The sequence below is a fragment of the Thalassophryne amazonica genome, chromosome 2, assembly GCF_902500255.1.
Source record: "Thalassophryne amazonica chromosome 2, fThaAma1.1, whole genome shotgun sequence".
NCBI lineage: Eukaryota > Metazoa > Chordata > Actinopteri > Batrachoidiformes > Batrachoididae > Thalassophryne > Thalassophryne amazonica.
The window spans coordinates 75,185,949-75,209,430 of NC_047104.1; the positions used below are offsets into that span (position 1 = coordinate 75,185,949).

The 23,482-nt window shown below is 40.6% G+C and overlaps 1 protein-coding gene across 4 annotated transcripts in view; it reads right to left on the reverse strand.

Moving 5' to 3' along the window:
* Positions 1 to 397: 397 nt before the first annotated feature.
* Positions 398 to 23,482, reverse strand: part of esrrga (estrogen-related receptor gamma a) — a 194,959-nt gene continuing 171,874 nt past the window's right edge. For 3 of the 4 annotated variants that reach the window (XM_034188088.1, XM_034188074.1, XM_034188080.1), the window contains exons 7-9: positions 15,967 to 16,073; positions 15,702 to 15,864; positions 5,753 to 5,997 (exon numbers count right to left, since the gene is read on the reverse strand). In XM_034188088.1, the coding sequence (XP_034043979.1) occupies positions 5,753 to 5,997; positions 15,702 to 15,864; positions 15,967 to 16,073 (515 nt within the window). Of the gene's footprint in view, positions 5,998 to 15,701; positions 15,865 to 15,966; positions 16,074 to 23,482 lie in introns of all 4 variants that reach the window. The other variant, XM_034188066.1, reaches the window with a different exon arrangement.

Consider the following 23,482-nt stretch of genomic DNA (forward strand, 5'->3'; position numbering starts at 1 on the left):
TCTGCCACAACATAATCAACATGTGTAAAATTTCACCAAAACTGGCTCTCTTTTTGAACTAGTGTGTACACACACGTAGACAAGCAGGCATGCAGAGAGATAGACATATGGTCAACACCCACCACCACCAATAATAAGAATATTAATACTCTTCTTGTTAATATTGTCATCATCACCATCATCTTCCAGCATGCTGCGTGTTATTTTGGATAATGTATAAGAACGTCACTCAGAAAATCCTTGTTGTACCCATGCCTGGGTTGCAGTTTGTATTTGTTTGATTACAGCAACGACTTGTACAGGCAAAAATAAAACATAAATGCAGAGAAGTAAATAAATAAATAAATGGATAAATAAGTAAATAATTGTGACGAATCACAGACTAGTGAGACAAGTGTCAAAACTGGAAGCCTGGTTTTAATTGATATTGCTCTACTGTAATAATCCTGAAAGGCATAGTCTGGAGTAACACGTAATGTTTCAACCCATAACAGTTTAAGTTACAGAATCATAGGTCTCTCTTTTTGCATTGAACAATATATACAATGTGAAATAAATACATTTACACAAATGGACATTATCGCTGAAGCACACTTGTATGATACACATCACAAAAATATACAGGTAATTGTTTATTTTATTTTATTTTACTGATGTGAAGCACATCTAAAATCTACGGACATGTTTGTAGTAACACCACAGGGTTTTGTCTCAGCCATAACTCTTGTCTGCCGCATATGGGTCTTTTTCTTACATTGTCATCATCCAAATGCCTCAACATTTTCTGTCCCTTTATCACCTTCTTCTCTTCAATTTCAGACTGCAGGGAGGTGCAGCACATGTTACGGTTATATTTGAGGATTGAATACAATTCGATGACAAAACACTTTAGAGCTGCAGATAGATGCGGTTTGGTGTCATCTGCTTTCAGGGACACAAAAGGGTAGACACAAAATCCAGCTCCGTCGCTGTGGCTCTGTTTCAGTTGTTCTTACAGTTTTTGCAGGTAATGGTTAACTGGTGTGAGTAAGGGAAATAAGATGGTGCCAAACTGCAATTACTGATTTACAAAAACAACAAAAAACAAAAACAAACAAAAAACAACAACAACAACAAAAAACAAACAAAACAAAAAAACCCCACAAGTACTCTCATTGTTCCATATAGAACTTTGAGTTTGTCATAACATTGGCCTCCTTTTCAGGTTTTAACTGCAGAACAAATTAAATAAATAATACATTAACATTTTTATCTATGACCCAACAAAAAAGTGCAACCTTTGCTTTGTCATTGCATATGCAATAAAATATTGCTTTTAATCTCAAAATTAAAAGTGTTCAATGGAAAGCACTTCCTTCCTCTTGGTGGACAGTAAATAGCAGTTTGGCTATAAACAGCTCATTCTAGCCATCAAGCTTCTGACACAAACACAATACTTTACTCCTGATTTTAGCTAGTAGAATTTATACAAGTATATTTCCTTTGTCTTGTTTCAAATTTAAAATATCACATTAATACAGTTTTTATTATGTATTACACCTTGCAATTTGCAAAAAAACAAAAAAACAAAAAACAAACAAACAAAACAAACACCCCCCCTCCCCAAAATATATCATAAATTGAGCTATGTTCTCCAAAGTTAGAATGAAGTAATAAATATATTATCATAATTACATTTACTTGGTTGTGCATGTCAGCAAATCCAAATTTCTGATACAAATCTGTTTCTTAAAAAAAAAGGTCAAATATCCAAATTCTACACACCTTAAATCACAAAAAGGGAGTGTTGTCCAGATGTACACAGAGTTGGTTTGACAACTGATAAATAAACAACAAACGGGAAAATAGAAGTACAGTCAGAAAACAGCACCGTTTTTCTCATAATTTTGATGCAAACCATTTTTGAATTCAAGTTTACGTTAAAGTGTTGTTTAAACCATTGGTGTGCCTTAGATAGGCTTTGTTTTCAACTTCATGCCTTTTGCAGCACTGAGTCACTGACGTATTCTGTTGTTAAAATAATGTTCATTAACAAATTGAATATTTTAATGGTGGATTTCAAGTTTTTGTCACTAATGAATCAACAGCCCCCCCAACACAATAAGAAAAATGGGATTTCACCATGTTATACAAACCCTTCACAATCCCATCAGCGCACAGAGGTCTTTACACCTGCAACTGGGCCTTTAAGTCACTTCCCTTTTTTCTACTAAAGTAAAAACAAACAAACAAAAAATCGTGGAAATTAGCTCAAAATGGGAAGCAAGAATGAAAATACTTTTTTTAAAAAAAGATTTTCCATTTTTACCAGGAGAAATAGTACAGCTAATGACTGAGCCGAGCTGTATGGAAGGCAGTTATGTACAGCATTTACAAAAAAGTAAAACAAACAAACAAACAAAAAAATACTCACCTACAGTTCTGACTTATTCAAATATCAATGTCATTTCATCGTCATTTAAACCTAAAGATATACAGTATATTGGTTATTCCACAAGAGCGTTACAGAAATGATCCCTTTTTAAATACTTGTATGGCATTTGCTCATTTAGATACTAAATATTTCATTGTTTATGTATAGTTTAGTAACAATGAATACTGTAATTGGATCCTTGTGGTCTAGGAAGTTTCTATAAGAGCCTTATATCCGGTTCAGTACATGGTGAGAGAAGCGGCCACCCAGACCCCCAGCGGACTGACCCAACAGACGACATGAAGAAGCAGCACACGGCACAAGAACAGGAATCACCACAAGAAAAAGTACACCATAAAGCCTTAGAGGTATCAACAGAGGAGAAAAAGAGCAAAGAGAAAGGACTTTAAAATGAGACATGAAACAAAATCAACAGGCTTTCTTCATTTTTCCTTAATTGAAAAAGACGCCAGACATGAACCATACATTGCGGTCGAACTATGTTTTGCTTTTTTGTCCCTTTTGATTTTGTTTCCAATAAAATGTCTTATGTTAGATTTATAATCGGTATAATTTACAATATACATCGTTTAAAAAGGCTGAGAAACTAATGTGCGATGAGATCAACTATACTTAACTGCTGCACTCCTCAGCTGTGACTCGTTGCCATTTAATATTAGATTACATAATCATTTACAGATTTTGGCATTCTTACGCATCTTAAAAATTACATAAAGAATGACATTTTATTAAAAAACCTCCAGATGGTCGTCAACTGTTAAAGCTGTGATCAGTTATCTAATTGCATTCATTAAATCGCTTACGTTAAGTTACCATGGGCCTGACTTTTAATTTCCTACTTGTAGACACTTAATTTTGAAATTAAAAGTAATTTTTTAATCCTGACCTTTAGAAAAACAGCAATACGAAATAATTCTAATATAATTTAAATTCTGTGATAGCGGAAGGCTAAATAACAACTCACACAATTAAACAGCTTGTGAATTTTGACTACTTCAAACAGCGTTGAGTAATTGTAATACCGTTCTGACAGCAAAAACATGCCTCTGGAGTTTGAAAATAAAGTGCCTAAGAAGAAGAAGAAAGTGAGCTAACAAAGTAGTCACTTCCATGTTGTCTGAATCGGCTGAAGTTTTGTCTTTAGAGCGGCTCTACAGTTTGTCAAGTCTGTCTGATGGGTGCACAACCTGATGGAACATAAACCTTTAGGAGATGGATTTAAAAATGTGCATTAGCTTCAACAAGAGAAGACTGCTGGTTTGAAATCTCTGCTCTGCTCTCGTTAGGACTGATAGAACTTGGTCCCAGTAAAAGTGCAAACATCAGAACCATGTGATAACTGATGCTGTGTTGTGACCCATTCTTCTGGACACCTTCACTCCATAATGTGACTGCAGCATCCTGACATTTCTGGTCCATATCTCTTCCTGATTAACTGTTTCTAACAAACAACTTGTAATTATTGTTATCTAATAGCGTATGTCAAGTTACACAGAAAGAAAGAGAAGACACAAGTCTCCTCAAATCCTCATCCCAAATTTAAGACTGGCACGTAGTATTATTAATATTGCAGACTTAGTCCATATGCACGTTTCCCTCCTTTAAAAGCCACTATTGCTCAGAGTTTCTAAGATAAACGCTGATTTGTTAATACATTACTTATTATATTATATATCTATATATATGCGTATGATAATTGCTGAAAGTGGTCAAGCTGATACAAAAAGGAAAGACATACTGATCAATTCAGTTTTAAGAAGACAATATTAATAACAAAAACGAAGCCGTGTTACATGTCATATACAGGATGGCAATTATTTACAACCCTATTATTGGTATCATCACTAAGATTAAGATAGAAATAAAGAAAAGAAGGAGTTTCATAGCAACAGCAGTTATTCTCCAGCACACTTTTCCTCCTTGTTTGTATGGTACTGAGTGACTGAAACTCCCCCATCGCCCCCTGACTGAATCACAAAATAAGCATCTGTACTCACACAAGAGATCTGGAGGTCACAGAGCAAGGAGAGTAGTAGTGAAGTGACGCTAAGCAGTTTGGAGAATGAAGTTGTGCCACTGCAAAGGTGATGTGTTTACGTGGGCTGGACGACACTTAACATTGACTGAAATCTCAACTGAAGCCTGGTGAGCGAACCTGCTGAAAAGGTTTCAAACAGACATACAAACACAAGAGGAGTGTGTGGCAGAATTTAAATGTTAACTGAACCCATCTTTGACAACTGACTTCCAACAGTAAGCCAATAGACATCAATCCTACACGATCAATCACACCTCAAGTGATATGAATATCGGAAACCACTTTCAGCCAGGTCAAGAGTGCAAACACGAGCATAATACTGACACGTTTGGGAGGCCAGGGGTCATCGGTCCTCGACAAATACAATAAGTTGTACTTGTAGCGGGGCAGCTGGGATACAAGGAAGTGGAGGACCACCAGGAAGTGTTTACAGCAGTGGATTTCAATTCTGGTTCTCACGACTCTGAGCGCTGCTGGTTTTCATTTGAACACAAAAAAAACAAAACAAAAAAAAAACAAACAAACAAAGAAACAAAAAGGGTGCAAGTTCTATTTAGGTGGAACAGAAAACCCGCTGCGCACGTGGTCCTGAGTCCCAATATTAAAACCACAAACTAGTTTGGGGTTTGACAGTAAAGTTTGCTGGCATCCTAGGAATGGATGAGTTCCATTCTTTGGCAGAGCTGATCTCTTCTTCTTTTCTTTCAGTTCATCCATCCAAATTTCATTGTACACAAAATCTGACAACACGTCGTAAATACTTCTTCAGTGTTTGTATGTTCTGCTTGTTTTCTGCATTAAAAATTTTTGGGGGTAAATGTAGTGGGAAAAGGAGACGTGTGGAGCTGTACAGTTCCTAAGAACTAAAACAGAGCGGTCAGTTGAATTTCAGTGTGTCCTCTTTGACATGTTTGTCATTAATCACATTTTAATCCTTACTGATGGATACGTTTTCTTTCATTTTTTCAGTGTTCGGCATCACCACGGTAACTATTAACAGTTTGAAGAGGAAATGTCTCCTTCTCTTTGTACATAGGGGCTCACTTCAGTCTGTCAACATCTCCCCCAAACAAAAGGTCAGGTGAGTGCCCTTTTGTCAAAAACAGTTGAGGTGTTGGGGTTTAGTTGATTAGGTAATGAGGTTTTTATTCACACGATAATGTGGCTGCAGCCGGTACCATATTTGTCTGTGTGTGAATGTTGATGTGTGAGGTCATTCAAAGTTGTTCTTCTGTGTTTGTTTGGAAGCTGAGGTGGTTCAGCTGGGTGTCTTGCTGTCCTCAGACCTTGGCTTCCAGGAGCTCCAGGAAGAGTTTGTGCATTGGGACTTTGCCGTCCTGCTTGATGCTGTAGAAATGTTGAACAGCCTTGGTGGAGGTCTGGCGGAGCAGAGGCAGGGTCATGAGCAGTTTTCCTGCCCGTCGCGGATCCTCCTGGTGCTGGGACGCCTCGTAGTCCTGCAGGGCCTCATGGAGGACATCCTGGAGCTTCTGCACTCCGTCCATGTCTTCAATATGCATGGAGTCTGAAGATGGATTGCAGAACAACACAGCTATGAAACCTAAAATTCTATTAATTTCACATGTAATAATTCCGCAAACTCTATTTACATTTTCTTCAGATATTTGTGTCAAACGGAGGAGAAATTTAAATTATTTCCAACTTGCACAGAATAATTCTGCAAATACTGCATTCTTTGAAACATGTCAACATGTGTGAGGATGCTGCAAAATTGATTAAAACATACAATTTGGGGTTGAGATTAAATTCAGGAACAGAGATTTACATGCTGGACATGTTCCCATGTCTGTCTTTAATGTGAGGATGTGATGAATGGACAGACAAAGAGATGAGTGGGCGGAGAAAAAAGTGATAGACTTGCAGCAAGATGAAGCGATGAGGAACATTTGAGAGTCTAATCTGTGTGTGTGTGTTTGTTTGCACACACTTGCAGCCTTTCTTTGGGCTGAGTGTGTTTCAGCATGTGGCAGTAATGACTGAGAATGTCCCTCAGTAATAATGCTCCATATTGCCCCTGAGGGAGGCAAATCCTTAATGTGAGCTGGCCTTTAGCTCTCAACCCCCGATCAATGCCTCAGATCAATGACTACATGCATGTTAAATAATAATCACAAGGCAGCTATTGATACGACCCCACCAGCGTACACAGGAGTGGTGCACAACCAAGCATGTGCACTTAAACCATGACAACGCAATCAGATGCTCCACATATAGCAGAAAATTTGGAGTCTTTGCTGGACCCAATATTTTTGACCCAATCTGAAACTGACCACGCCAACCCAAGTTTTACTTGAATAATTTTAATTTCAAGAAACTGAAAATGAAGCAAAGGATTACTGGATCCAGCCCAAAATAGACTCAGGATTGACGAGGAATCAAAATAAAAGATATGTGATTCACATCGTGAATTTACCTGGATCCAGATTCCACAACACAGTGGAATAATTGCAGACTGATCCAGAATAGTTGGACTGATCAAGATGTTGAAATCTTATATTTAATTCACAAGCTGAAAGAAAAGAGAGTCTTCCTGATCTTGGCTTTACATCGTGATGTGTCCGTGAAGTAGTTTTGACATAATTCTTAAAAGTCTACAAGGTGAAATCCTGATCCAGAATCTGGATCCAGATCCAGATCACCTCCAAAATTGAATGGAGTCTTCAAGGCCTAATGCCAATGTGTGGTGAAAATTTTGTGAAAATCCATTAAGTAGTTTTAACGTAATCCTCAAAATCTGACAAAGTGAAGCATACACATTGAATTTTGGAGGTGATCCTGATCCAGATTCTGGATCAGGATCACCTCCAAAATTCAGTGGAATCCTCCATGGCTTAATATCTATCTGTGGTGCAAATTTGGTGAGAATCTGTGAAGGAGTTTTGACATAATCCTTCAAAGCCTATATTAAGTTAAATGTTGATCCAGAATCCGGATCCGGATCACCTCCAAAATTTAATGGGTTCTTCCATGGCCTAATATCTATCTGTCATGAAAGTTTTGTCAAAAATGTCTATGCTGTAGTTTTGACGTAATCCTGCTAACAGACAAACAGACAAATAAATAAATACAACGCAGATGATTTTATTACGTCCTTGGTGTAATAAAAGTATATGTGTGTTGTGAACCTGGTTATGCAAGGTACATCTGAATATTGCAATACTTATACCTATAGACTGTATATATAATGGACAAACCTTCAGTGATGTCACCTGTAGGTATGATGCAAAAATGGAGCCCTTCCACATATTGACATCTTGGGTAAAGAGGTGAAGCATGGGCAAGATCGGTGTGACCTGGGCGGAACGAATGAAACCCAAACACACCCCCACCTCGGAGTTAAACAACAAACTAAAGCACATAGCCTAACCTTGGTTCGGTGAGTTATTAAGACACATTTTTCGCATAGTGGGTGATGGTTTTTGTAGGAGGTGGCTTAGGTGTGGGTATTAACCCTCTGGGGCCGACGCCGTCATATCCGATGGCTAAGACCAAGCTTTACTAAATTATAAATAACTTTTTAATGATATGAGATAGAAATGTACTTTTTTTTGCTGAAACGTTAACTCTGCAGACTTTTGAGCCAGCCATCAGCCATCTTTGTACTCCTCATAGAAGCTGTGTGGTGACGTGCGCAATATGAGTGTCCAATCGGAATTGGTTCACCGTCTCATGGTTTTCCAAAATCCAATCGTAGGACAGATTCACCTCACGTGAAAAGCCAAAAATCGTTTTCAGGAGTGATATGTTACTAGTTGGCCCGTTTGAATAGCTCCCTGGGTGCTCCAATGAGTACATACAATTGGGCTCCAAATGCACCCTGCGCCATTACGCACAGCGATCAGTGAAAGCAGATGGAGAGCCTCTGATGACAATCTCACATGCTCAAACAAAGAGTGTGTAACTATCAGGATTGCTCCACTTGTTTGCATGTGAATGTTACTGGATAACTCTGTTGCTTTTACCATGAATACAAAAAAACCCCACATAGACCATTTTGTATATATTGTTCAAAATGTGCATTTGTGTTTATTGTTTCAACCTTTCTGTTGTACAGTCTTTCACACAATACCTCAAATTACCTTTATAAAGTGTCAAAAGAGTTGTTTATTATAGTTTGCTGAGTGTTTTGAATAAATGTGTGTGGAAAATTATTTTCCACTTTACTTTTTCCCTTCCTTATTTTTGATTGTAAACCTTTATTACGCTTATAAAACACAACAAAAGCATATATATTATGAAAGCACAGGTTGTCCTGAAAAAAGAGACATAAAACTTGATTGTGGGACACAGGGAGAGCTATCAACAGCAATAATAAAACATTTATGCCTGTCCAAAAAAATTCCCTCGGACCCCAGAGGGTTAAAAATTATGACCATTACATTGCCTCAGTAACCATGGAGTAATAGTGAAGCTAACCTCACAAAGCTCTCAATACCTGCTAATTTGTGCTAATAGTGATAACATACAAATTAAATAATGAAATTGAATTCAAAGGAATACTGGAGCACTGACTTTTTATGCTGTACATTCAAACAATTAACCACAAGGACAAACACAGCTGAGCCCACAACAGCTAACTGCCACTGCTAGCAGCGGTATCTGCTAGCAGCCTGTTGGACATGACTCACCGGCACATACGAGCTGTTAGCCAGAGTGACCACGCACCTAATTAATAACTGCAGCTTAAAATATTGAGTTATTAACAAATACATCCCCTGTACAGTTGTCATGAGCAGGAAAATGAGCAATACAGACCAAAACAGCTTATATAACAGGCTGTAAACATGTTCATTTCTGATGTAATAGCAGGCAATTTAACATGGGCATCAATGGGTAAGGACTCATTTTTGGAACCAGCCTCCAGCAGCTATTCAAAGACTCGCAAGATTTGGCACCTCCATGTTGGCTTCATGTCTCAGCACTAGAGGATGGAGCATCTTTATACCGAAGCAACTCTGCTCCACTTTCGACCAGGTTTGTGGTGGTCTACAGTGTTGTCACTTTCTTTTGCCTCACCATTGCAGTTGACTAGCAATTCAGCTGACCACACCGATGAGCGTAATTCTATATGCTATATGTACATGACACGGGCACTGAGTGTCCCTTAGTTGTACAGTTGGAATGACGTTAGGTCTACAGTTACTGAGGCAATATGCTGGCCAAATTTTTTAAAACTCGCACCCAAGCCACTTGTTATGAAAACCACCCTTCAGTGTGCAAAAATATGCATCAATCAAACACCAAGACTAAACTCAGCCTTAGCTTGCTTAGTAACTGTGAGACTGGGGGAGCTGGGGACTTAATTCATCCTGTCCAGGTCACACAGATCTTGCTCACATTCCAGTTCATTGCCAGAAGTTATATTTTTTACTTTTAACTTAATTTGTGTTTCAGTTCATTGATTTAAAATGGAAGGCATGCTGATCTAAAATCCACTGTTAATTTTTTTATTTATTTATTTTTACCTCCGCCAAGGAGGTTATGTTTTCGGTCGTGTCAGTTTGTTTGTTGGTTGGTTGGTTTGTTAGCAGGATTACTCAAAAAATCCTCAATGGATTTCAATGAAATTTTTTACCAGGGGTGTATCTTGGCCTAACTTAGAAGTCATTAAATTTTGGTAATGATCCAGAACACGATCCGGATCCAGTAATTTTTTTAAGGATTCTTTATCATTGCAGGATAGGGCCAATTTCAATATTTTTGCATCTAACTTCATGAAGACAGGTCACAAAGGCTGAACAAAAATTAAGTTACGACACAACAAGAATTTAGCATTTGTTTCTCCTCATTGAATAAACTTGTTACTGGAAAATCAAAAAAAAAAACTTGTGTAGTTCATGCAGTTTCTCTTTATATATACATCTGCTGAAGATCTAACGGTTTAATCACTGAATCTGAAACATGACAGATGCGTGAAACAACGTGAAATAAGTCTCTTTGCCAAAGGGTATTCCATGTGACATCAGTGACCCTATGGCCTTGGTGGAGGTTTGCGCTCTCCGAGTGCTTCTAGTTTAAAGTTCAGTCAATACAGAATTTTTCAAAAGTCAATGAGCAATCATGTTAAATACTTGCAGTTTCAGTTTTGGCCAAAATTGTCATGATTATGACTCTTATCACAATTACGCAGCTCTAATTCTGAATAATATAATCAAACCTAATTTTTCTAGTTCTGAATTGGTTGACAAATTTTTATTTTGCTGCCCCTTATTAAAAAGGTAACACCACGTGTATAGCATATGTATAGTGTTGTGAAAGCAACAAGCGGGTAATACTCGTACATATGTACAACAACAAATGAGCAGGTTATAATCACAATCCATCCTTCTGAAGTGCAACTTACAAGAAATTAAAGTGCATCATAATCCAATAAATTACTTAATTTTTAGATTAAGATAATGTATTTAGAATTTACAGCAGCAGACATAAGTACTGGTCGTGCTGTCACCCACAATGCACTTGGCACGTTAATGAGAGCACATGGCTGCTCACACATTAACAGAACACACAATGCATTGATGCACATTTACGCGCGCACACGCGCGTACACGTGCCTGTTGTTTCCTGTGGCTACTTTAGCTGTTTTTACATGTGGGGCACGTTTGCTAACATTTCTTAAGGCTTGGCTTCATTAATGCAGATGATTAGCATTATGTGAATTAATTAGTGTCAGTGCCCTTCAAAATGCTAATGCTAGCATTCTGTTGTCTTGACGAGCATTTGGGGAGTCTGGCCAATGATGCAAAGTTCTTATTCTTGGTGTCAGCTGTTTCAATTTCAATCAATGTAAAAGAATAGAAATTCCAAAAATGACTTTTTTAAGTGCTGAGGTGTTCATTAGAAACATACTCTTTGGTTTATGTGGATATTCTTTGAGAAAAAATTAAACATGTAAATGGTTTGAGCTTTTTTAAAGGTTTGAAACACTACTGCCACCACACCACTGAGCACTTTAAAATGCATATTAAGGGAAAGATTTGAGAAACTGCTGCTTAGTATAAACGACTGACAGAAGATCTTAAAACACAGTTTCTGTAGTTTTTACCAACCAGCCAGGAAACAATGACACTGTCAAAAGAGCAACTAGTTGTAGGTGCAGATGTATTCCAGGCTATGTTGCAGAGTAACATTTGTAATAAGACTGTCTAGCACAGAGGTGCCCAAGTTCGGTCCTTGAGATCTACTTTCCTGAAAGGATCATTAAAAGCCTACAAACGAGTCTTTCATTGGATTCAGGTGTGTTGGAGCAGGGAGACAAATAAGAGTGTCAAGAAGGTAGATCTCAAGGACCCAACTTGGGCACCCCTGGTCTAGCACACAGGGTGCAAGCTGGGACAGCATACACAAACAAGTTGTTCAGACAGTGTAAAGGAACATCTGTGTCAAATATAATCTGGAAGTACCAAAGTAGGAAACACCGCCATAGGGGAAAAACAAAAACCGAGCTAAGGTGCTGTCAGACTTTCGATTCCAGAGAGACAACAAGTGCTGTCCAACCAACTGGAGCTAATGAAGGTTGACAAGAAGTAGAAGAGTAGACAAGTACAGGGGAAGAAGGCAATTGCCTGTTGGTCCCAGAGTTGTCCGAAATTTAACTACATACATTTTGGGTGTCGCTGACAAACAAACTTTGGACATAAAGACCATTATGCCAATTCATACATATCATAACCCCAATATTTATTGAGGCATATTTGAAATTGGTTGACAGTCTGACTGGATCACCTTGTCTGGCATCAGGTTTCATAGGTTAATCGTATGAATTGAGATGGACTGGCACCTCAAAAGCTTTGTTGCTTGTGGTCCAGTGGTAACAGGAGCTCTGGGAGCTGTGACCCCCCCAAATTGGGAAAATGGCTCTCGCAGATTCCAAGTGCAACATCTGAGATTCCTGTCCAGAACAGCTAAGATAATCTGCAGGACCCTCAAACTCCCATGTGTCTTACAGAGGACCCGAGCTTGCAGCAAAGACAAATCACTGTATATTGCATGCGCATGATGAACTGGCATGTTTGTAAGAAGGTGTCCAAGTTAATTTGTGTGGAAATGTGTTTATGTGTTTGTCTGTGTGTTGGTGATTTCTGTATAAGAACAAAAGGCGCCTCCCTTCGTATTTAAAGCTCTCGCATTTAAACACATTGTATTGACAGCTTCCCTCTTGTAATTAAAGACTACTGAAGAGCTGGCTGGCTTCCAAGACAAAGTTCAAAAGACAGGTCATGGGAGGAGAAAGGCGTGTGTGCGGTGATCGCGTGCGTGTCAGTCAGCTGTCGATGCAGCTGGACACATCAGAGAAGGGCCCTTATCGACAGACTTTAGGTTCTAATGATTTCACCTTATTTAACAGGCATCTGAAGAGACGGCTATGCTAATTGTAAAAGGGATCGCCACTTGGTGTGGGGGTGGGGAGGTGTGCATGCCTGCATGTTACTTTGTGTTAATGTGTGTATGGGCATGCTTTTATTTGTGACGGATCATAAGGGATTTCTGCTTATATGCTGCACAGTCTTCAGTCTGAATTTGAGTTAGACCCCCGTCACACTCTGAAGACTTCACTGTGTCCTGAACATTTTGATGAACGCAGTGGGGACATAGTTAAAATCTAAAAATATGCAATTTTCAAGTCCATAATTTGTCCTAATTACATCTCTGCCATGTTATCACAGCATCAAACATGTTTCCACTGTTTTCTTACCACATACATGATCATGTGCATACCACATACAATTTGTTCTTACAACATTCTTTCTATGAACAATTATATCACTCTTAATGCGTCTGTCCTGATTTTATCAATACTATACAATGCGCTGTGCTTTATCTTTCATTCTGTATCCACATATCGGTTCAACAACAAACTACAGTCAGGAACTACAGTCAGAAAAGTAGTTCTCCTGCCAAAAGTTCACATCTCTATTGGAGCACACACTTATGTGCTCTGTGCATATACGTATGCGAAAATGCAGGCTCATGCTGTGAAGCGAACATTGATTTGAATGAAGAGGTGGGGGAGACATTTTGTTTTTGGCTGCATTTCAGTGCCATGTTCAGCAACTGGCACATTGCATTCATGAAGTAGTCCACAGACACCGGGGGCCCCATGTACAAAGACTTGCGCGGACTTTCTACTAAAAGTTGGCGTACGCCAAAACCCTGAATCTGGCGTAAGCACAGATATATTCAGACATATCAAAGTGTGCGTAGGCATGAATTCACGCACGTTCTGTTTGCACATCCCACTGAACGTGGAATTGAGCGTGGAACCAAACTCCTCCCTGGCCACGCCCCATTTAAATATGCAATTTAATGTAAATAAGCCCATGGAGCAGGGATTCCCCACAATGCCACATCAGACATCATGAACACAGAAAAAAAAATTGTACTATAGATGACAGGAAATTACGTGGAGACACGCAGGGACACCTTATTCAGTACACTGTTAAACGGATTAATCATGAAACTGGAAAAATGTTCGTGGGAGCTACGAAGCGTGTGTGTGTGACACACCACACACACGCAGAACAGCATGCACACACTGATGTTAGGCACGCGTCTGCTGACCATTCGCAATTTACACTCATGCTTATTGACAAATACGGAGCACAGGCAGCTCACCATCAAGCAAAAATAAAAAAAAGCCATTAATAATAATAATAAAAACATATCTGAATGTGCACATGCCCAAATGTGTCTACGTTAGTTTTCGTTCAGAACAATTACACAAATAAACTATTTTAACCCCCCCATCCTGCACAGTGCAGCCTCCACATATAATTTGAACATTAATCATGTGATGGGGTCTTTATAGCAAAATGTGTGCAGTCAGTAGCTCCGATTACATTTGGGAAACCCCCTCTCGCTGCAAAATGCGCTGTAACGTTGCAATGTACCTGATGACATTTGGATGACTGTGGCTCGGCGCAAGGCTGACTGGCACACGCCTGACCGATCAGCCGGCTCACGCTGGAATGCCCATGATGCCAGAATGCCCAGTGTGGTCAGAACCTGTGTGGGCACAGACAACCCCTGGCTCCTCGCCATACTGTGCTCTTGGCCAACCGCAGTTCTGTACACAACTCCAGTCACAGTGGCTTTGGTAATCAAAATTGGTTTCAGAGCCAATTATCCTCATTTGGAAGTAAATCCTCGTGTTCCCTGAATACACGCTCATATCAGATTGCACAATTTGCAAGGTCCTCTAACAACACTAACACAGCCAGTGCTAGTGCCATTTTATGCATCACTTACGCATGCTTTTATATCCATCCATATAACTGCAAACACGTGGTTTGTTAAATGTTCATCAGTGTGTCGCTGATGTGCACATAACTGATGACTTCTTGTTTTCATCCATCCATACGGTGCAGTCGTCCTGTCCCCTTTGCAGAAAAGCACCCCCAAAAATGATGTTTCCACCCCCCATGCTTCACGGTTGGGACAGTGTTCTTCTTCTTCCCATCCCAGCCTTGTGCAGGTCTATAATTTTGTCCCTGGTGTCCTTACACAGCTCTTTGGTCTGGGCCGTGGTCGATAGGTTGGACTGTGATTGATTGAGTGTGTGGACAGGTGTCTTTTATACAGGTAGCGAGTTCAAACAGGTGCAATTAATACAGGTAAAGAGTGCAGAATAAGAGGGCTTCTTAAACAAGAACTAACAGGTCTGTGAAAGCCAGAATTCTTGCTGGTTGGTAAAATACAAATTAATTATTTCAAAATCAAACAATGTAATTTTTCAGAATTTCTTTTTAGATTCTGTCTCTCACAGTTGGAGTGTACCTACGATAAAACTTACAGACCTCTCCATTCTTTGTAGGTGGGAAAACTTGCAAAATTGACAGTGGATCAAATACTTATTTGTCTCACTGTACATTAAGGTGGGAGCTTGGTCCACATGTGCATACACCATAAAATTTCTGACCAACCAAATGTGTTCTTTATAAGTTTTTATTTAAATGGTTTATTAATTATCAAAAACAAAAAAATTCATAAGAAGGGTGGGAAATGCATGTTTTTATTATGTTTCAAAATCAGAATTATATTTAGGCTAGCCCTTCTTTAATACGTTGTATAGGTTCTTACCGTGTCCTCCCAGTCTTTCGCGGACATTATGGAAACATGGTTTGTGAAGGGGTGTTAAAACAAGTGCTAACTGTGAGAAATGTAAAATAGCCACCACCCTCATCTCTTTTACAGGAAGGGATTTCACACCTGAGTTAGCCAAAGCGATGGCTTTGAGAGTGACAAATTCCTCCTTCTCTAGTTTCATAGACTTGTATTTCTTGACCAGCTGAAGGATGGCATTATTCAGGTCCAGAAGTCCAGCAAGTTTAGACTGGTCCTCATCCATTATGTAGTCCTCAGCATACACTAGCTGAAGACACAGAGAGAGAAAAAAAAACAACCAACAGATGAATATGTGTCCTGTGAGTTGTTATATGAGGGGCAGATTATTCAGAAATCCAAAGAAACAAACCTTGTCTTCAAAGGACAGTGAGCGATACACCACACGCAGGATCAGGATCTCCATCCATGCACTTTGCAGTAAACTCATCTGGTCTGCCAAAGACAGTGTCGAGAAACCTAAAAGGGAGAAAAGCAAACGGATTGTTAATTCTTCTCTCAAAACCTCTGCAAAAGAGGTAAGCAGACCAAATTATACCTCCTGCAGTGTGGAAAACAGTAGTTAAAATCTGAAACATGTGCCAAGCATGCAGTTATTATAAAAATACTAATTAATCCGGCAAGGAAAAATTAGAATGGCACAACATGCCTCCGTCCAACATTGTCCAAAAATGTTCCATGAGAGATCTGATCAACAAAAAGAACTGTTAAGATCATGAGAGGTTTGCCATTTTGTTTGAAGCACTTGCTGAAAATGCCATTTAATGTAAGAAATGAAAAATACTTGCAATTTGTAAACTGACCTCTGCAATACAACACTAAAGACTAAACTGCTGGTTCCTAACATAGTGTGATTTTTCTGTGCACTATAGATGAAAACATGTTATATGACACCAAAATAGATGGTTGTTATTTGATTGGTGGACAATATGTCAGGTGGTAATTATTATTTGTCTCACTATGTGAGTGATGTCATTTACCATGCTTTTTTGCACTATTTACTGTACATTTTTGTTCCATGACCATTCATGGTTGCAGTTACGGGACCAGCCGCACTCTCACCATACGCTTACCAGCCACAACCAGTGCGTTACCAGAGGTGTTAAGAGGATGCAACACTAGGGTGCCCATCCATAGTCGTCAGTGACTGATGGAGACATATATTTGTCCCATACTTCTTCGCTCTATTGAACGCTTTCATAGCTTTTTGTAAAAAATGCCTCCATGATATGAAGAAGCTAAATCCAGTAACCACAGTGTTTGTGGGACATCTTTAGTGGGTGTTAAAGCACTGTCAGATGAAGAATTGCACAAGTTCTTATTGTCATTTTTCACTGCATTGAAGAAAGCAGCAGGAGCACTTGCTGAAGTCAGTGGTGTGTTCTGCTCTCTGATTCCTCCCCAAGAAGAAACACCTGCCTAATATTAAGAAAAAATATCAAATGTCATACAACTATTTAGGTGTCATATAAAACAAATAATGAATGTTTTTCATTTGTGCAATAAAATAATGTTTTCATTCATTGACAGATGGAATGCACTGTTCAACTTGGCCAGCCAACAACCTGTTCAATGATATGTTCCATTTTCAACTCATGCAAATTTTCCTAGGAGTCCAGACAAGGTTCCTGCAGCTGTGGACTCACCCCTGTCTGTCTTTTCTAAGCATTTTAATACAAATATCTGGCATGACATGGGGGGCAGCACAGTGGATTAGTGGTTAGCACTGTTGTCTCACAGCAGGTAGGTTATGGGATCGCTTGCCACTTGGTACTTTCTGTGTGGAGTTTGCATGTTCTCCCTGTGTTCGTGTGGGTTCCCTCTGAGTGCTCTTGTTTCTTCCCACTTCCAAAGAGAGGCACGTTAGTTGAACTGGAAACTTTAAACTGACCATAGGTGTGCGTGCGTGTGTGGATGTGATTGCCTGTCTATATGTGGCCCTGCGACAGACTGGCGTCCTGTACAGGGTGTACCTTATTACAGCTGGGATAGGCACAGTCAATATAGTGACGTTTGGAGCCTCCCCCATTGGGACTTCAAACCTGCTCTTCAGAAAACCTGTGACTGATGTCACAGATGGTTTGTCAAGCATATACAACCCCTGGCAAAAATTATGGAATCACCGGCCTCGGGGGATGTTCATTCAGTTGTTTAATTTTGTAGAAAAAAAGCAGATCACAGACATGACACAAAACTAAAGTCATTTCAAATGGCAACTTTCTGGCTTTAAGAAACACTATAAGAAATCAAGAAAAAAAGATTGTGGCAGTCAGTAACGGTTACTTTTTTAGACCAAGCAGAGGAAAAAAATATGGAATCACCCTGTAAATTTTCATCCCCAAAACTAACACCTGCATCATATCAGATCTACTCGTTAGTCTGCATCTAAAAAGGAGTGAACACACCTTGGAGAGCTGTTGCACCAAGTGGACTGACATGAATCATGGCTCCAACACGAGAGATGTCAATTGAAACAAAGGAGAGGATTATGAAACTCTTAAAAGAGAGTAAATCATCACGCAATGTTGCAAAAGATGTTGGTTGTTCACAGTCAGCTGTGTCTAAACTCTGGACCAAATACAAACAACATGGGAAGGTTGTTAAAGGCAAACATACTGGTAGACCAAGGAAGACATCAAAGCATCAAGACAGACAACTTAAAGCAATATGTCTCAAAAATCGAAAAATGTACAACAAAACAAATGAGGAACGAATGGGAGGAAACTGGAGTCAACGTCTGTGACCGAACTGTAAGAAACCGCCTAAAGGAAATGGGATTTACATACAGAAAAGCTAAATGAAAGGCATCATTAACACCTAAACAGAAAAAAACAAGGTTACAATGGGCTAAGGAAAAGCAATTGTGGACTGTGGATGACTGGATGAAAGTCATATTCAGTGATGAATCTCGAATCTGCATTGGGCAAGGTGATGATGCTGGAACTTTTGTTTGGTGCCTTTCCAATGAGATTTATAAAGATGACTGCCTGAAGAGAACATGTAAATTTCCACAGTCATTGATGATATGGGGCTGCATGTCAGGTAAAGGCACTGGGGAGATGGCTGTCATTACATCATCAATAAATGCACAAGTTTATGTTGATATTTTGGACAATTGAAAGGATGTTTGGGGATGATGAAATCATTTTTCAAGATGATAATGCATCTTGCCATAGAGCAAAAACTGCAAAAACATTCCTTGCAAAAAGACACATAGGGTCAATGTCATGGCATAGGGTCAATGTCAATGAGCAGATCTGATTTGATGCAGGTGTTAATTTGGGGGATGAAAATTTACAGGGTGATTCCGTAATTTTTTCCTCAGAATTGAGTGATTCCATATTTTTTTCCTCTGCTTGGTCTAAAAAAGTAACCGTTACTGACTGCCACAATCTTTTTTTCTTGATTTCTTATAGTGTTTCTTAAAGCCAGAAAGTTGCCATTTGAAATGACTTTAGTTTTGTGTCATGTCTGTGATCTGCTTTTTTTCTACAAAATTAAACAACTGAATGAACATCCTCTGAGGCCGGTGATTCCATAATTTTTGCCAGGGATTGTATACACTCCATGGTTTTTATGATCAAGGTGACCACATTTACTGCACAGAAATGATCTTAGAAAAACACAGTGCAATCAAATTAGGGACAAATCTGATAGTAAAAACTGTATCTTTCAAAGAAGCTAGTGAGAAAGGACATTTATCTCTAATTTGAACAATTTGTTTGTTTATGACAATCACAAAATGCAATTAAAATTTAAAATGTGAGTTGAAAGAAAGGAAAAACAAAACAACAACAAAGGTTCCTTGTTTTAAAGTTTGCAAGTGGATCAAGATCAGTTTTCCACCCATCCCACCCTTCCCAGCTTCTTCCATCCTTTAGCTGACCAGAGACCTCCTCCCCCCTCTTCATTCTCCTGTACCCTTCTCCCCTGTGCCGAGGGCAGCCCTCTGGGGACAGGCAGGCCTTATCTCCCCTTGACACAACCTCAATGGATCAATGCCGACCATCGCTGTTGCAGTCTTCAAACGTACACACTAATTTCTGATTTGTGCTCCGAACTCTTACTTTTCCCCTTGTCTATCTATCTATGTCTTTCTATTTATGTACATTTAAATATTTCTCATCATAGTTCATTCATATTTGTGATGTACTGTGTGATGCATCTGACACTATGCTCATAATTTTTCTGAATGTCTTGTGCTCACATTATCACAGTACATAGGTATTTTGTGCATGTCTACACCTTTACTGTGGATGTGGCGCAATGTGAAATACAGTGTGCAGCATGGTAGTGTATGGCATGAAAACTTCCATTTTTTTTTTTTACTTTGCTGACCTTTGCATATACAACCAGTACAGGTTGAGAAGGGTGGTGAGTGAAGTGGAGAAACTAATGTGCATAACAAAAGCATAAAAAATTCCAGCATTGTGCAAGAACACATTCCTAAGTTTAAAATTGAAACAACCTACATGGAGAAATTTCAGTTAATGGTGTGTTCAATGCAGTGTATAGAACACCTTTGGGGTTGAAATTGCTCTATTACTGCAGGCACACAGGTATTGGTGATAGTTAAACTTGTATGATCTTGAAGATACAGATACTATATCATTGTAACAAGTGCAACAAAAAGTAAGGCGCAAGCATTTCAGTGCAAATATAAACCTGAGTAAACCACGCACAGACTTGAAAGGTCTGGGGAGGAAAAGAAAAATAGACATAAAATTTAACAGAATGAAAAAGGTATGTACACAGTGTAAAAGAAAAGAAAAAAAAGGGCAATTCCATGCCAAGTGGGAAAATGGTGTAATTTTTTTTTCCTGAGACTCCATTGCGCATTTTTTGCAGAATATAAGTTGTAGTTGCAGGAAACACCTGCAGTTGATGGCCACGGTATACATTTATGAAAACCACATCATTCAAACTTCATGTGTAGAAAGCTCCTTTGTCAGTTGTCCAGACAGCAATTATTTCCTTTTACTCCTACAACTTAATTTGAACACATTTCATCATTCCAGTGCAAATATAATGCTGCGTTTACACAGAGGCAGGACGTGTTCCAAATATCATATTTGCGTCATTCTTGACACATTCCTGACATTCTTAACATGACTTAATGCATCTGAATAGATTTCTTAATAGTGTGTGTTGGTGTGTAATATTTGTGATTTTGGTGGAGCATGTTTTTGGCTGTCAAAAAATCTTCCACGAATGTCATGCACCACCCTCATTTCATCTCATGTCGTGAAAGTCACAACTGAGCGTGTTGATCCGTCTTGATTAGTGGTGATTCTTAATAGAGCACAGCGTTCTTCTCTGACCTGCACTCAATTAAACCCTGCTGCACCGCATTCAGTTTCATTGCTCAAATATGCCGAAGAATGACAGTGATGCCAAGTCGGCTAAAAGTTTTGTTCTAGTGCTCCTTAGCGCGCTCCTGCAGGTGTTCCACTTGCTGCATGTGCCTGATGTTTGGGAAAACGCACGGCATGAGAGCTGCATGGAGCCACACATCTGGCTCTCTCCATCTCCTCCTTCTCTCTGCACTACTCCATGGCACAGAGCCCAACTAAGCATGCAGTCACAATGTTATTCTGCTGTGGATTTTGAGGTGTAAACTAGAGCGATCTGAAATGTTCAGCAGCTGATGGATGAATATGGGTGTGTGTGGAGACAATTTGTCTCATTCACAGTGTGACAGAACGTAACGATGCGCTGTTCCGCGCAATAGCGCGGAACATTAATTCTTAACCGTGTAATGGTTCCTGATAATTCGGCAACAACACGTGCCATTAATCATTACACATGGTGACAGGTTGCAGCAGTTCCTGAGGACACCTGATGCCTCTGCCCCGAATCATCACATTTGTGATCAGCGGCCAAGAATGTATACTTTGTGGCATTCGTGACTTGTCGTTGTTATGTGTAAATGCAGCATAAATTCACTGGTCCTTCATATCAACATTTTTTCACATATGTGGCTATCTAATGTACTTTTTGTATAACAGCCTCCTGAACCCAGCACGAAAAATCCTGTAACACGAGTCATGAATAGGGACATTTTTTACTGCACTGAAGCCCCTTACACAATAAAACTGCTACTGATAAATCTGCTTCCCTTGACTTTACCAAAGACAATCATACCGGTGGGGCCAGTGTGTGTGGCTCGCTCCCTGCACTGCGCCTCTCCTTCCACCGGCTGCTTGGGGTTGGGCCTTACATGTCACACCCTTTTAATGCACTTCACCAGCTCAGAGCATGCACGCACATCATATTGGGTTTTAAGTAGCACATTATAGGGTTCAAATAATTTTGCGGTCAGGTGTTGGGGATGGGTTTGCAGGGCAGTCTGTGGCACAGCTGTGCACTGCAGTCTCCCACAGCGATCTCCATACGCCACACCTGGCCTGCCATTTTAATGCGTACACTTTATTTCTACACATTTAGTAAACACATTCAATAATTTAGTGTCGGGGTCACTAGGCAGTGGTGGGTTTGCAGGGCAGGCTGTGGTGCAGCAGTGTGCCATGGCCTCCCACGGCAGTCTGCCACCTGTCGTCTCCTGCCCTGCTTTTAATGCAACACTATCTTTGCTCACTTAGGGGGTCGCACACAGCAAGGGACATGAACTATAACAACTATGGTGGGGTTGGTAGGTAGGGTAAATGTGGCATGTGAGATTGGCCCCGGGTGGCTTTGGATGTCCGGGGCTCTGGGGTGGGGGGGTCTGCCTCGCCAGTTCCGCCGTGGTCTCGGGGCCCTACTCCAGGGCTTGTGGGGCCCGGGGTCCCGCAGCCCATTGGGGGGGTGGGTGTTTGCGGTGGGGTGCGGGTGTTGGCACTGGGGGTGGACGACTGCTGGGGGGTTGGGGGCTGTGGTCTCCGTGGGGTGGGGTGTTGCCCCGCTCTCGCTTGGGCAGTCTCCCGATATTGGGCTTTGGTCTGGTGTGGGGTCCGAAGTGGAGGGAGTGGAATGGAGGCTGGGGGGGTTTGGAGGGGTCCTGCTGGCTGTGTTGGGGGAGTCTTGGGTGTTGGAGGGCCTCGTGTGCTTCCTGGCACAGGGGATTGGGTCTGACCTCTTGTCTGGGGGCCAGGCCCTGCCCTCATATGGCTCAGTGGTCCCTGCCTGCACTTTGGGTTCGGTTGCAGTGGCTCCTTTGCACCCCTTCCCTGCCACCGCTCGCTCCTCCCTTCGGGGGCCGTGGCCCAGGTGGTGTGGTTCTGGGGCCCGCCCTTTTGGTGGGCCCATGCCCGCGCCCTGTGTGCTTCCCTTGGGTATGGGGTTGCTTCCTGTGACTCTGTGGGGAGCGGTGTGGGGGGTGCGTTCCGGCGCCACCGGGCCATTCCCCTGTTGGTTCGTCGTGCTGCCCCGGTGGCTCTGGTGGCTGCCCTTCCTGGCCCCTGTGCCCTTCCACTGCCCTTTTTCTCCTGGCTTCTCCTGGGGCCCTGCGTCCTGCGTCCATTTCCGTCATTGCTTGCGGTCAGCCGTATGTCTTCTGACATGCTGGAGTGGTCCATGTCATATGGTAAGGTTCTGTACTTTTGTCTTGGCCCAACACACCAGCCACAGTAGTGATCGGATATTTAGCTGTGATCTGGGTCTCTGTGTGTGGATGGTTGTGTGTTTGTGGCCATCACCACAATTCGGTTTTGGGTGCTCTCAAGGGGATCAAGACTCTGGTGTCCTAGATTAGGGTATGGATGGTCATTAATTAAGTAACAGACTGTTGCTGTCACTACTTGTTCATGTGTGGTTGTTTGTCCTGGTAAGTTGTATGGCTGGGGCTTCGTCTCCTTGGTGTCTCACTTCACAGCTTGCCTTCACCACTTGTCTTTTGTTCCTGTCTGTCTTTGTTTTGTTTTGGTGGT